General features: G+C 40.7%; 1 protein-coding gene across 1 annotated transcript; it reads right to left on the reverse strand.

Moving 5' to 3' along the window:
* Nucleotides 1-12675: 12675 nt before the first annotated feature.
* On the reverse strand, nucleotides 12676-15916 carry LOC308321186 (stress-associated endoplasmic reticulum protein 1-like). The gene is made up of 3 exons (XM_080772023.1): nucleotides 15703-15916; nucleotides 15350-15422; nucleotides 12676-13919 (listed from the first exon to the last, which is right to left on the reverse strand). The coding sequence occupies exons 1-3, from the start codon at nucleotides 15784-15786 to the stop codon at nucleotides 13879-13881; spliced, it is 198 nt and encodes a 65-aa protein (XP_080628149.1). The 5' UTR covers nucleotides 15787-15916; the 3' UTR covers nucleotides 12676-13878.
* Between the last annotated feature and the right edge of the window lie 230 nt (nucleotides 15917-16146).

Raw genomic sequence — 16146 nt, forward strand, 5'->3', positions numbered from 1 at the left:
TAACCTTAACCCATTCTGAACGGGAACCCATTTTGGTGTTAGCATCATGTTATGCTTTAGCTTTTGAAAAATAGCAGATCTACAAGCTCATAGCGTGCCACCGAGTGGCGCGTTACGAGCTTTTAGGTCTGCTATTTTTCAAAAATCAAAGAACGACTGACATTTTTAGAATCTGATCTCAGGTCAGAATGGGCAAGAATGTAGCAACTTGGATACTCAGGCAAGTCAGGCATGAAGGAAGCATGAGTTCAAGTCCGTTGCTCTCTCCCATATATGGGGACTAGGTTGGTGGAGGGTGTGTAGAGCCCAGGATCACATTAGATGATTGACACAGGGGTGAAAAATGGGTTACAAAATCGTGGGATAAAATATATATATATAAATAAATAAAAAAGATTTTAAAGATGAGATCATACATTTAAATCAATGGATTAATTGTTCTGATTAAACAAAACTGCTTTGATAAACATTTTACAAGTACATGCAGTTGGTAATCATTTAGATTATGAATGAAGTGAAGAATTTAAGTGAAGAATAACAGATTATAGACCTGTTACTTTTATGATAAGTATGTTGTTAAAGTTGAAATGTTTTGTAAGGCCCCATACACACATTCAGAACACATGCTCTGTGTCTTGCCACAATGCAATTCCAACGGGAGTCACATGGTTTGACCAAACATTTGTGTTTGATGGGCAGAACACAGCCTGTGTTGTGTTATTGTGTAAGGGTTATTGTCCACTGTGTTGTTATTGTGTAAGGGTCACTAGTAGAACTGAAATTGTTCTACTAGTTAGCATTTGTTTAGATAAGTTGATTAATGGTAGCAGATAGGTTAATTTGTCCTTATGTACACTTTTATTGTACTTTCTGTTTAATGAGATGATTTTTCTTTTCTGTTTAATATAATCAAACAATCAATCAATTATGCTAAATAATGCTAAGGGCAGTAAAAACTGTTAATTGGTGAATAACGAGAAGCAAAGTTGGTTTCTCTCCCTTCTTTTTTTGATTACTTTCTGTAAAACTTAACTCTTAAAAAAACGAATCAATAAAAGGCGTGCAAATGTCCTCCAGGTTGTTCCTCACAGTTTCTTCTTATGAAAATATTGTTGTGAAATATTGTTCCTGGTGTTCTAAAATTATAAATAATATAACTATTCTAGTAATATAAATATTGTTCCTGGTGTTCTAAAATTATAAATAATATAACTATTATAGTAATATAAATATTGTTCCCATGGTGTTCTTCAAATGGTAAATACAAATGGTAAATGGAGCTATTTATGTATAGCGCCATTATCCAAGGCGCTTTACATAGATTGTGCATCAATTCACACACATTCACACACCTTTACATATAGACTGCGTTACATTCACCCATTCACACACTGATGGCGGAGGAAACCATGCAAGGTACCAACCAGCACATCAGGAGCAATCAATGGTTCAGAGTCTTGCTCAAGGACACTTGGACACAGGGATTACAATTTAGGCATTTAGCAGACGCTCTTAATCCAGAGCGATTTACATTAAGCAAGAACAAAAATCTTGGCAATACATCACATACATAAAAAGTAGTTATCATGAAACATGCGTAAGCTAAGAACGTAACAGTGGAATATCTATATATACTATACTATGCTATACATATACTATGAAGTGCTATGACTACATACAATACCATTCTAGTGCTGTCTACATAACAATGATAGCATGGTATAAGTCTGTATCAAATGCTAATGTAAGTCTACAAAAAGTGCTATCTAAGGGATTGTGGTTTTTATCATTAACATTAGAACATTAGTCAGGACCTTATTATCTTCATATAAATAAGTTGAAAGTGGCGAAGTGGTCCTTTAAGGAACTGCTATAGTAAAGTATTGCTCACTAAACACACACACACACACACACACACACACACACACACACACACACACACACACAAACACAAATATGGGCGTACGCCGGAATGACAGCAATTTCCGGCATTCATCATTCCAGCGTGAACTTGAACTTTGGCGTGCGCCCGGCTCGTAAAATGTTAATATAAAACTGTAGGTTATAAGTATACAAGTAAAAAAGCAATTAAAAGTACACACTTAAAAACAATATAATGTAACACCTGTGTCGTATAGAATAGATAGTGTAGAACAGTTACTAAGTTACAATCAAGGGTTAGACGTAGGACTACTTAGGTTGGTCTACTGGAGCCAGAGGGTAAATAATGAGACCAGATGCAAGTTTCAAATAATTTATATAAATTGAAATAGGAAAAAACTAAACTAAAACATTACGCACAAACATACAGCATGACAGTAAACAACAAATGAAATAGGTATACCTTGATATCAATAGATGAATCTTAGGTTTTTAAACCTCAGGGGTTTTTAAATCTGTGGGTGCACCCAACTACACTGACTGATTGACACCTTGTGCAACTGTTGCAGTGTTGAAACCAGTACAGTTTAGTATTAAATGCATTTCAAAATCAATTCCTCAATTAGGATTTTAATCCAAATATAAGCACTTCACATGCTGCAATAACCATGAGGACAATAAATACAAACAATAAACCCTTACACCACTAAGTGGCTATATGAAATAGTCCCAAAGACACAAAGTGCCTACACCTTAGTGAGCGTGTGTAAGTGTTGGCTGTTACAGCCTGCACTGTTCCTCACAGGGCAGAGGGTGTGTGTGTGCTATTCTTAATTGTCCAGTCCTGCACTGCTCCTCACAGGGCAGAGGGTGTGTGTGTGCTATTCTTAATTATCCAGTCCTGCACTGTTCCTCACAGGGCAGAGGGTGTGTGTGTGCTATTCTTAATTGTCCAATACTGCACTGCTCCTTGCAGGGCAGAGGGTGTGTGGATTATATACGTGAGACAATGTCCAGTTCTAGTGTGTGTAGTCTGTGTGTATCACCGCCCAATACTGCACTGCTCCTTGCAGGGCAGTGTATGTGTGACAATTTCCTACCACACTGGGGGGAACAACAAGGCTTCGGGGCTGGGTCTGTCCCAAGGAGAATTCAACACGGTCTGGGTTCTTCCAATCACCGGCAGCTCGCCATCCTTGGACCGAGTCGGGCTGAATCAGAACAGAACTGATCCAAACCAAAAAACCTGACCTGCATAAAGCAAGGCCAGAGGCATCTCTGTGTTAATGTCTAAAACAATAGCTTCATAAACACAATTCTGTATAGGTTTCACTTCAAATACTTTTGGAAATAGATACATTAAACCATTCAAATTCACAAATAATGTAACGATTACAATTAAATTCAACAGTAGTCCAAACGAAACAAAATAAAATAAATCTTCCTCTCACCGATGGTGGTGTATTCCTTATAAATGAACTGCAGGGTCCAGCAATTGTGAGTGAGACACTACAAATAAAAATGAGTAACATTGATTGAGAACACATTATTTTTACCAAAATAAAGTATAATACACTTAATACCCAGCAATGGGTATTTTGTACTTTTCTATTTCTATTTTTCTATTTCTAGTTTCTATTCTATTTTATTGCTCACCTTTCTGAAAATGTATATGTGAACATTATGTAGGTTTATTTGGGTACATATAAATGCATGGTGATATAGTGCCATCTACTGTGCTCTGTTTTGGTGGTCTGTCTGGTTCATGGGCAGGTTGAATTAGGCTCACCTGCTCTAATCACCTCATCCTAATCACCTCATTTAAAGCACCTGTTGGGTCTTGGGCAGGTCAGAGCAGAACAAACAGAGCAGAGCTGCAGAGAGGAGCGCTCTCATGTCAGAGACTCTGACATGACAAAGACAAGAAAGAAAATAATATGAAAGAACTTAACTGAACTCCTAAATAATCTGTGCAGAAGGCGCATACGGTATGTTCCCAGTTGTTTTGTTTGTCTGTAAAAGTTTGATTGCCATTGTATCGTTTAATTGTTTGTGTTTATTGTTTGTGTTTATTGTTTGTGTACATTTTATTGTGTTTGTTTAGATAATAAGGACATCATGATTAGCTGACCAGGACTGTTGGAATAATGATCTGAATTGTATATATATTTTATTATTGATATTACTCTTATTGTGAAGTACCTAACACCAGACAGGAAGTGCTTGTTAACTATGTGTATATAACCCGGTGTAAATAAACCTGTCAGAGATGTGCATACTACTGACCCAGCAACACATAGCTGATGCCTCCTGGTGTGGTATTTATTTACTTCAGCAGTGTTATTCCTCCGTCTATATTTCTTCACTTTATATTTCTGGTACAACACGCAGTGTTACAGCTGTGAAACTCAACAGGTTATGGGCCCAGAGAGACCGGATTTATTTACGAGGTGAAAAGTTTGTTGTCGGCGTGCTTTGCCAAACTAGTCTCGAGTTAGGCTAACAACAGAAGAACGGAACCATGCGGGCTGATTCGAGTGGTCAGACTCATTGGTCAAGATTGTGTTTCGACGGAGATGCTGAGAGATATATACTGTGGGAGACGAGGATGTTGGGACATTTGAGACTACAGGGGTTGAAGGATATCGTCCTAAAAGATCTCGAGCCACCCGTTCAGGGTGAAGAAGTTGATGTGCCCTACGAAGACAAGAACGCTATGGCATATGGAGAGCTGGTCCAGTTTTTGGACAGCAAGAGCCTGTCGCTGATTACACGAGCAGCGACGGATGATGGACGCAAGGCACTAAAGATCTTGAGAGCCTTTTATACAGTCAAAGAGCCGGCTGCAGCAGCATCAGGAAATGACGGTGTCATGAGCGCCCAGATCCGAGTGCCGCAGCCGTCTATGTCTATGCTACATGAAAGTCCTGATGATGACCAGCGAGGGACGGTGAGCGTTGGTGACGGTAGGATGTGCTACAGATGCGGCGTGAGAGGCCACATCGCCAAAATGTGCGAACGCCTGGAGTGGTGTGAATACTGTCAACGTTCTACACACCGGTACGCGGTCTGCAGAAGGAGGAGACAACAGCGGCGAGATGAGGCACGGAGAGTGTCGGAGAAGAAGAACAGCGAGCACGAGTACTCATTCGGGGTGAGAGACTGTGATGCCGAAGTTCAACAAGTGAGAGCCGAAAGAGGACATCGTGATCGTGAGAGACAGACGGGTCTGATGGTCGACACAAGAGCGACTTCCCATGTCATCACGGACATCACAAAGTTCACAAGTTTCGACGGCAGTTTCCAGCCTAAAGAACACTGTATGGAGTTGGCTGACGGTACGAGATGTCGGGGAGTGGCGGAGCGCAGAGGAGATGCAAAGGTGATCCTGATCGACAGCAGGGGGCAGCGCCACACAACTACCCTGAGACGGGCATTATACATTCCTACATATCCACAGGACATGTTTTCGGTGCAAGCAGCAACCACCAGAGGTGCCACTGTTATTTTCCAGAAAGGTAACAATGTTCTGAAGTGCAGAGATACCAGGTTCAAAATATATTTGTACAACAGAATGTATTATTTGAACACAGTGAACGACCAGAAATGTATGGCTAATGCTAATGGTAAAGTGCAGACGCACAGGTTGAAGTATGTGATCCCACCCATTGTAGAGCGCCAGACTGTTAATGATGATGATGATGATGATGATGATTTATATGTGCCGAGATGGAGGGGTAGGTCTAAGATAAATACTCCACTCCTACCACGAGGGCAGGTTCAGCAGCAAGTGCACGAGGCTATAGTAGCTACACCTCAGACAAACCAGACTGTGCAGGTTCAGCAGCAAGTGCACGAGACGGTAGTAGCTATACCTCAGGCAAACCAGTCAGATGAGGGCGAGGCTAAAGATGAGGCTAAACAGCAGACACGTTACCCTTCCAGAGTGAGGATGAAGCCAGCCTATTTGAGTGACTATGTAACTGTCAGTGCAGAAAAGGTCCTGAAGAACATGGACTATTCCTACAGCTACAGGTTACAAGTCAGACAGCCAGAGGGCAAGAAAACAGTGGGGGAAGCAAGCAAGAAAGCAGTGGGGGACAGAAACGGGATGGTGCATGATTATTGGACTAAAAATCACACTAGTACTCAAAACCCAGCTATGCAAAAGAAGAAGAGAACACAAAAGAAACCAAAGAGAAAGAAATGTTCATTTGTGTTTGAGTGATCTGATTTTGTGATTTATTTAATCTGCTATTTATTATTGAGTATATGGAGAAGAAAATATGCATTTGAAGAAGAGTAACATGTGTATTTAACTTTATTATTGAAACCAGTAATGACAACATTGAACATGATGACGGATGTCAAAGGTTTAACTTGAGTGTGTTACAGAAGTGTTAAAGATTTGTTTGAAGAGACATATGCATTTTGTATTATATTGTGGAAAGAAGAGAGGGGAGAATATAATGTGTATATAAGAGAAATGTATGAAAAAGAAAATATAACCAATGTGAGATCAAGTGGGGGTGTTGGAATAATGATCTGAATTGTATATATATTTTATTATTGATATTACTCTTATTGTGAAGTACCTAACACCAGACAGGAAGTGCTTGTTAACTATGTGTATATAACCCGGTGTAAATAAACCTGTCAGAGATGTGCATACTACTGACCCAGCAACACATAGCTGATGCCTCCTGGTGTGTTATTTATTTACTCTTCAGTGTTATTCCTCCGTCTATATTTCTTCACTTTATATTTCTGGTACAACACGCAGTGTTACAGCTGTGAAACTCAACAAGGACATTCATATTTAATTGTTTCATTGTATTTAAAAGTATATTATGTGATTTCTTTACAGTTTTTCACGGTTGTCGTATGAGGAAAATTAAAACCCCTATCGATATCAGTTGGATCGTTGTCATATTTCTGCCACAGATAAGAGGGTTTAGGAGCAGTTACAACACTTGAGTGCAAAAAAACGTTTTTAGCTGAACACCAAACAAACTTAAATTACAGTTGCATTACTCAATTCTTCATTGAACAAACTAAACAGTCTCCAGCAGAGCTGGGACTTCGCTCATGTTTACATGTCAACCTCTCAAAGGGCACCTACGGATGGCTGCAATTCCAAACTGCCCCCGTAGAATCTGTGTATAGTTTTAGTGTAATGAGGGATATGACTGAATTAATTAATTGTCACTTGAGGACTTTTTAACAGTTATTTATCTATTCATATTGAAGAATGATTTAGCCCATTTGAATCCATTGTATTTATCTATTTATTGTTAAGGGTGATTTAGCCCATTTTCTGGACCTGTGTTACAATAACATAGCCTGGTGGAACCACTCCCCCTGCTGGACAACATTTGCATTCTGCCAGCTGGGTGAGTCTGGGATCTCTCAGGCAGAGATGATGTATTCGGACCAATTCTGGCCGGAGCGATATGAGGCTGCTAGAGGAGCGATATGAGGCCGCTAGAGGAGCGATATGAGGCTGTATGAGGCCGCTAGAGGAGCGATATGAGGCTGTATGAGGCCGCTAGAGGAGCGATATGAGGCTGTATGAGGCCGCTAGAGGAGCGATATTGGGCCGCTAGAGGAGCGATATGAGGCTGTATGAGGCCGCTAGAGGAGCGATATGAGGCTGTATGAGGCCGCTAGAGGAGCGATATGAGGCTGTATGAGGCCGCTAGAGGAGCGATATGAGGCTGTATGAGGCCGCTAGAAGAGCAATATGAGGCTGTATGAGGCCGCTAGAGGAGCGATATGAGGCCGCTAGAGGAGCGATATGAGGCTGTATGAGGCCGCTAGAAGAGCAATATGAGGCTGTATGAGGCCGCTAGAGGAGCGATATGAGGCTGTATGAGGCCGCTAGAGGCGGGTTCAACGCAAGACTTATGACATATTGAAGAACTGCCACGGCGCAAATGTAAACACAACCTAACAAGACTACAACTCTAATGTAAACACAACCTAACAAGACTTTTGGTTTTTGAAAGTGTATTGTGGACAGTATTATTTTTTAGTATTTTGTTTTGCCTCAGACCCGGGCTGTGACAATCCGTCATATTAATAAATACAACAAAAGATCTACATTCTTGAACTGCGTCTATTCTTGGAGCCTTGACCGCTCGGCAACTCTTACAAAGATATTCCTAGAATCCTAGCTAAGGCTAACTTTAAACAGTCAAGCAAAAAGGTATTCATACTGGATCATATTAAAGTTAATAATTATATATTAGGGTCCCTAATATATAATTATTCATGGGGGCTATAGCCCCATAGCCCCCACAGACTCGACGTGGCTGATTAGGGATATTAAGACTTTGAACGCCTATGATTTTTGGTTTGAGAGTAAATCTACTGTATTACATTTTTACATCTGGTTACATGGTGTCTTCCTACAGCTAAATGAATGGTTCCACTATACATTCTTCTGGTCAAAGAGTATCTTAATGATTCATGGTTGGATTAAACGCCTGGTCCTATCAAGATATATTAATATTCCTGAGATATTGATATTACATATTGGATAATCCACATATACAAATGTTATCTATCAAGATGGTTAAAGTTGAACCATCAGGATAAGCAGTTGGAGATGGCTGGATGGATGGAAGTTACATCATTTGACATGAATGAATTAACATATACAGTACAGGGCCTGCACTACAGGGTTGTAGTGTTACTTTTTATATTATTATGGAATACTTATTGTTTTGTTGTAGCTATTATACCTGATGTTATCCCATAAAGTGTTCCATGCATGTCAAATGCCTCCTATAGATTTACAGTTACACAGCTGTGACGTTCATTTACCTAAAGGACAAAATGCAAAACGGACAATAACAGCTGGTGCAAGATGCATTGGAGTTTAGTGCCATCTAGTGATCAACATGGGAAAATGACAATAATTAAGTGAATAAAAAAAAAAGGAAATAAAACATTATGTATAAAAAACTCTAGTAGTCCTATATATGCCACCAAAATGTGGAACGTTAACAGCCATTAAGACATGCAGCCTATACACTACAGTCTATCAGGGCTTAAAGTGGATGCTATGACACCAGTCTATAGGGGTAAGACATGTAGCCTATACACTACAGTCTATCAGGGCTTAAACATCATCACTGAGTGAGTTATAGGCGGCGGGTATGTAAGGCTAGGGAAGGCTTACGCCAGGGCTCCACTGGGCGCGTCTGCGTCGCGGCACGCACGCACAACGCGGGCAGTGGAGCCACCCTTCATTGATTAAAAAGGGAACATTCTGTGACGGTGACGCTGACGCGACGCAGACACGCCCAGTGGGGCAGCTGTCAGCACTCAGCAGTCAGCAGCACCACCAGTGACCGTCCGCACGGTTCACAGTCCACACCACTGCACTGACTGCAGCAACACTGACACGTTCAGCGGAGTGGCTGCTGTCTCTGTGCCGTCTGTGAAGAGCCATGAGCCGGGAGGGGCAGCAACACCGCCGGGTAATCTCCACACTGACTCGAGAAAAATACCCATATCGGCCAAAACATTGCTCGGGGAACTTTAATTAAAAGTTATATGCAGTGGCTATAATTGGGTCAAGGGTGTTGCTTTCGTGAGCAAATTTGGTCAAAGTAACTCATTTTTAGTAACCTGACGCTGCCTAGACCATCTGGGGGAAATAAAAATAAATCTGCGGTGCGTCCCCCCCACGCAATTCTAGCCTACCCAAAGGTAAAATCCACCCGCCGCCTATAAGCTCTCATCCCAACTGGCAATCCAAATCCAAACCTTTAGCCCCTTTTGGTCCCATGCAGTGGATACTGTATGTATGTCCATGATTAGACACAAATGCTTATATGTGAGCAAATGAGTAGGCCTACATTTAATCAGTCCATTTAGCCAGTCCACACCAATGCAACCAACTACTTGCAACGACTTGCAAGTTGCAAGCATTATCCCTAAATGGCAGCGGTTTGCAACTGGTCAGTCCAGACATAACTGTTTGCAAGGCACGAATAATGACTTTGGAGTGGACTGGGCTTTTTACATGACTAGTTGCTAGTCCTAGTTCCTTTGCTATAGACCATGTCTCTCAGTCTGTGAGTTTCCAGGCTGTGACTTGAAAACTGGACTGCGTTACAGCTATTGCGTCATAACTCAAAACACATGACCCACATGACTGAGTTTATAAGGAATATTTCTCTGGAATAAATTCGGGCAATCTATGGCCCTATTGGCCTCATGGTTGCTTCTATGGCCCTATGGGCCTCATTGTTGTGAACTATCGTGTGTGTGTGTGTGTGTGTGTGTGTGTGTGTGTGTGCGTGCGTGCAGACCACCAGCCATGACTGATAAACAAGTTGTTTTTAAGAAGGTCTCCAAAGACAAGTCGGTGAGTCAACACTGAAGACACAATGTTACATTACTGTTACAGTATATCGTTGCTGTCAGGCAGAAACCTCTTAACTGCATATTTTACTTTTTTGCGTTTTTTTGAGGGGCGCTAGTCCCTCCCTTTTGAAATGACCAGTCTATGGAACGTTGGATGTGTGTTTAGGCTTCAGGCTGCAGTAAACTCCATTTAAAGGCGGAATGAATGCCTATACTTGATCATACTATACAATGTCACACAAAAGTAAATTCCTTTATCTAATCACACTGTTTTAGATGTGTGTGTGAGCTGTATATAATCTCTCCTCTGCTTCAGGTTGCAGTCCACGTGGCCAAGAGAGACTTTGTGGACCATGTTGACTTTGTAGATCCAGTTGGTGAGTTTCCTCTTTTGCTCTGGAAACAATGGAAACATCCTTGTGTTTGTTAATTAAAGGTCTATTTAATTAATAAACTGAGTTTATTAACCAGTAAGACGCGCAAACGCGGGAAGCGAACGCAGCTCGTACATATTTGGGTTTTGGACGTATAGCTGCTTTGGGGACTCCTTATATGGTTATGGCTGAGTCATGGTGACACAAATCACTCAGCTCCATATATGGGCACAAAAGCGGGACAGACAGACAGACAGACATGATCTGCTAGGTCTCATAGTAAGTGCTCACTGCGTTCGCAATTAAATCATTGATGAATTAATCTCTCTCCCCCTTTTTATCAGACGGAGTTGTGTAAAGGTCGGTCTCTCTCCAACAGAAAACATGTCCTATGTACAGGTCTGAACCTGTACACTAAATTATTTTCGCTCCTATGCCACCAAAATGTGGAACGCCCTACCAACAGCCATTAAGACATGTGAACAGCTGCAATTCGAAACTGGCCCCATAAAATCTGAATCCCCACCGCCCCCCCCTTTTTCCCCTCACTGCATGTTTCTTTTCCCTTTTCCCTTCCTTTATAATGAATTCCTGTTCTGTTCTTTAACTATATAGAAGTGTCTATTTGTACGTCTCTAAATGTTTTGATGAATTGAACATGGTGGACCCTGTGTAAACAAGTGTAATGATTAATTGGGTCGTCTACTCATAGTTAACAGTCTTTGTATTGAGTTTGTGCTTGAAATGTACTGTAATTCTGCAAACTGTTAATAAATATTTCAATCAATCAATCTGATTGATTAATCAGAAGGCGGAATAGAAGTGACATCACACATTGTGTTGTGTTGTGTGTATGGGTGGGTGCGTGTGTTTTGCCCCTACAGTTTAAACCTGAGGCAGTGTAAATGTTTTAACATTTGTCCATTTGAGAATAAAATTACATTAAAACAAAAAAAGTATTTTATGTATTTGAAATACAGAAAATACTCAATCTGAAAGTATTTAGATACAAAATACATCTCATTTCTTCCATCCCAGCGAAATACAAATTACAAAATACAAAAAAGTATTTAAAATACATGTATTTCAAATACTGCCCATCTCTCACACCAAAAGCTGGATATAGGAGGGGCTACTACTTTGACTTTATTATGGGGGCCAGTGCAGCCGCCTGTAGATGCTCTTTGAGAGCGGTTTTGAAGGAGTCTAAGTACGTTTGGTCTATGTCGCCACCTAGTGTACAAACACAGCTATTATTATAGTGTGAGTTTTAGCTTCTACCTGCACCATCACTAGTGAACAAACCATTAATAATCTATTTATCTGTTTTATTATGCATGCATAAAGCTCCTTCATATCCATGACCTAATGTTTCTTCAGTATATAATTCACTTATGATTATTTTTCAGTAACAGACAATCATACACAACGATAATTCTTCAACAAGCATTTATTTCATTATGTAAACATGTTTATTTTGACAGACAGGTGGAGAGACCACACACAGTGCAGTCTGCCACCTCCCTACATTCAAATCCTCCCGTTCGCAAGAGACATGAATTCTGTCAAGTAAGATACAACACAAACAAATATAGGCTACTGTGTAGACAAAAGAGATATAGAGAGGTGTAAACACCAGATACTGGGGTCTTACAACCATTTTAAAGCACAAGACTATATAGTTTGGAATAAACATTGCTGGAGGAACTGATTGACAGTTTAGGCACTTTGAATAAAATATTTAAACTGACATCCAGAGAACAACTTCTGTGTTGGAACACTGACTGGAGGTGAAATGGAAGCAGATTATTGTATGAATACTGTCCTGGTCATAAAGGCTGCAGTCCAGTGTGGATGAAGAGAATTACATCTCATAGAGAAAGAGAGATGTGGAGAAACTGACCCTTAATTTATACTTGGTTGTGCATTGCATTGCACACCGGGAATAGCCGATCTACTAGCTCTTGTGAATGGAAACAGTGTTTTTGTTAGTCAAGTAACTTTCACCATGTCATGATAGACTATAAAATGCTTTTGTTTATTTTATTACCTGCAGGCAGCTCATATGTTAGGTAGAACAATGTGAGCATCAGTAATAACAGCAGTAATGCTGTAATGAAGTGCTGATAAGCACTTTATCTATTTTCAGATTGTAGCAGCTTGTAGATCCGCTATTTTAGTGTGCGACACTGACACATAATGAAATCAGGCTTGACAACTCATAGCAACACAAAGAGATGGAGATTAGCGATAGACGACAGTCTGTGACAGATAAAGACAAATTCTTATGTCCTCCTCCTCATTGACAAACTCACAGACAGAGATAGCAATGAGTGTCAACAAACAACATGAGACTAACATGGTCACACTGCTGTGTGAACATCTCAGCATTAATGAAAAACAAGGGGGACAATAGAGCTGGGTGTGGCTGGGTGTTCTTAGGAAACACCTTAAAAATGACACAACAATAGGAATGTAACGAGTTCAACTCAAAGAAACCGTAGCTTTTGTCCTCCGGGTATGAAAGAGAATTGATCAAATACAAGTTTCCTGGATTTTTTTGGAAAGCGTGGAAGTCAAACCAGAAAAACTCCCACGAGCGTGGTGGAGAAACCACATGCTGTGGAAGTTAAGGAATTCTCTAAAGGTGACTGAAACTTGTGCTGCACCTCAAATGTGTGGAGAAACATATCCTGGACCAGTGATTCTCAACCTTTTTAATTCGAGACTTCCAGTTTGTTTAAGCCCCCCCACTAAAGGACCCCTGGGGGTCCCCACACCCCATGTTGAGAACCACTGGCTAGATAAGACGAGGTGTGGTAGATATAGGTACGGTTCCTCTCTGGTAGAGAGAGACTCAATCTGAGGCAGTTGTGTGTAGCTGTAGGAAGCATATAAAAGGACAAAAATAACCTAAACGAACGCGGACCTTAATTTCTGGGTCATCATCATCTTCGTGGCCTCAGAAAGGCTTTAGTGGTTTTTTTTTGATCTGAAGGTTAGAAAGGCTGGGAAACAAACCTGGCCCTGGTTCAAACGCAATGAAAACCCCTGCATGAAGGAAAGTTTACAAAGGAGGAATGGTTTGCCTGGGGCAGGGGAGGAGGGTGGAGAGGGGTAGCTGGGAATTTGGTGGTGCGTTTGTGTGTGTAAAGATGGCAGTGGTCCAAGGCGTTTGCTGTAATCTTGTCGGTGGAGCAATGGATGGTCTCTTTTTCTTCATCCCATGATGATGATGTCACGTTTACATGCCCATCCTGATGCTCTGGATGATCTGGAAGATAGCTGATAACACACACACACACACACACACACACACACGTATGACTATTATTGTGAGGAAATAATTTTAGGAACGCCAGTAATGCACACCAAAGGCTGTGGTGAGGTGCTGGGAATAAACTTTAAAAAGGAAGAAAGTGTTACACACTCTGGCTCCATATGCAGTAACTTTAACCACTTAATTCCTTTACTTGAATGACCGGAGACCCCCAGGGCTCTATACTAAGTGCCTTTTCTATTTTTGCTCATGACAATAGCCGATCTACAAGCGTTGCGATTCATTGTGAGCTTGTAAGAACTGCTATTTTCAGCTAAAATCTTCCCCCGGAATACGGATGCTGGGGTTTAAGTGGTTAATGATGAAGTTTCGGGCCTTCAGGCCTTCTTAAAAATTAACAAAATGTGTTGATTTAGATGACTTTTTGGCCTCTGGCCTTCTTCAAAATCAACAAATGAGTTGAAATTTGCCAGAAGGCTGAAACATCCTCATTAAAGTTACAGCATGGAGTGTGGGACCCCAACCCTGAGAAATGCTTAGTTGCCCGCAGATCTTGTTTTACTGTAATTGGAGCACAACTCTGAAAATCTATTTTAACCATAAAACAACCATTTATCTTGTGAGGACCAGGAAACTTTTCCCTGACAATGTCTACTTCTCAAATTCTACTACTATATTTGTGGGGACATTTGGCCCTCACACCACGTACAGTATAAAGTAGCCTACGCTACAAGCACAAACACACTCAAGTGCGTACAGTATGTGTTTAGACAGTTGATGAGCACACACACACAGACAGTAGAGGTAGAAATATAATCTCTAATTCCACTCAGAGGAGACAGAGACCAAAGATTATCATGGTCCTGGCTGGCGGATGATAACATATGGACTTTGATACTTCAGTTGGTCCCTCAACATCTGCATTTTGACGTACAATTACATAACGTTGAAGTCCTCAATAGCCACTCAAAATATACATTTATATATAATGCAGGAATGATGGTCTAAGAATTAAAACTGAGGATTTTTACAGTGAGACACTGACACAGACCTTCCAGGACTCAAAGGGTATGAAGTCTCAAGCTTGTTAGTGTTTTTATGCTTTAGTTTAGACTAGTTACTGTGTGTGTTGATATTGGGCAGAAACCTCTTATGTCCATAACGTTTTGTGTTTTTCCTCCCCATAAATTAACACCTTATCCTTAACCTTGATCATACTACAGCATCACACAAGTGTAAAAAATAGCAGATCCACAAGCAACTGCTTTGAGCTTGTAGATCTACTTTTGAAGTGAATCCTGAAAATGTTTTAATCCGACAGAGACGATAATTATTAATTATGATCATGTGTGTATATGCCTTTTTGTAAATACAAAACACTCAACATCTAACTTGATTTATAGAAGACAAGAAGGAATCCGTATTCAATATTTACCTGAACCACAGACAACAAATATGAACAGAGCCAGGAGCCATGGACCCACTCCCTTGTCATCTCCCAGGGTTCTCTGCCATGGAAAACACATGAAGAATCATTAGTTGAATGAATATATACCATCACATAATATACTGGAAATTTGATTTCCATGATTTTCGTTTCGTTTTCGTAATCTTATTACCAAACTTTAAACTCAGATTCTATAGCTTTATATCTACTCCAAGATACTTATTATACAGAAGTCTCATGCTCTATTTAAAACAAACCAACATTGTAGTTTTTAAACAATACTGACTGGCATTAAAAATATGTCAGTTAATGAAAAAAAAAACTACATTTGAGCAACTTACAGCGGATCTAGTCACGTTCCCTCTCTGGGTGATGTTCTTGGCCATCTTCTCGTTGGCCATGCGTATCCTCTGTTTAGCCACCATCTTTGCTGCTGTAGATTTAGATGTAGTTTGCTTTAATGAAGTTAAATTAAAGTTTTTAGATGGATAATTGAAGCGTCGTCTGGCTCTCAAAGAGGCTGCAGGTCTGAAGAGGGACTGAGGGAGAGACCAGCAGACTTGTCTACGTACACACTAATGTAGGCTCCTCCCCACGCATAGGCTACGTACGCACAAAAAAGTCGATTCGCCGAATATCGCAGATCTACAAGCTCACACCGCGTTGCGGCACGGCGCGGTGTGAGCTTGTAGATCTGCGATTTTAGGTTTAAAGCTAAACTAGAACTCCTCCCCCGCTCGGAGCTGCGGCGTGTCACTACGAGACATAAGGTAATTTTTTACCCT

Source organism: Protomyctophum bolini, assembly GCF_963924005.1.
Source record: "Protomyctophum bolini genome assembly, chromosome: 9".
NCBI classification, from domain to species: domain Eukaryota; kingdom Metazoa; phylum Chordata; class Actinopteri; order Myctophiformes; family Myctophidae; genus Protomyctophum; species Protomyctophum bolini.

What these genes read in the sequence shown, in the direction of transcription:
- LOC308321186 (XM_080772023.1), bottom strand. Translation starts at nt 15,786, where the DNA reads ATGGTGGCTAAACAGAGGATACGCATGGCCAACGAGAAGATGGCCAAG. An exon ending in GGAACGTGACTAGATCCGCT is followed by an intron (nt 15,423 to 15,702) that starts GTAAGTTGCTCA and finishes TTTCCATGGCAG; the next exon opens with AGAACCCTGGGAGATGACAA. An exon ending in ATTTGTTGTCTGTGGTTCAG is followed by an intron (nt 13,920 to 15,349) that starts GTAAATATTGAA and finishes GTGTGTTATCAG; the next exon opens with CTATCTTCCAGATCATCCAG.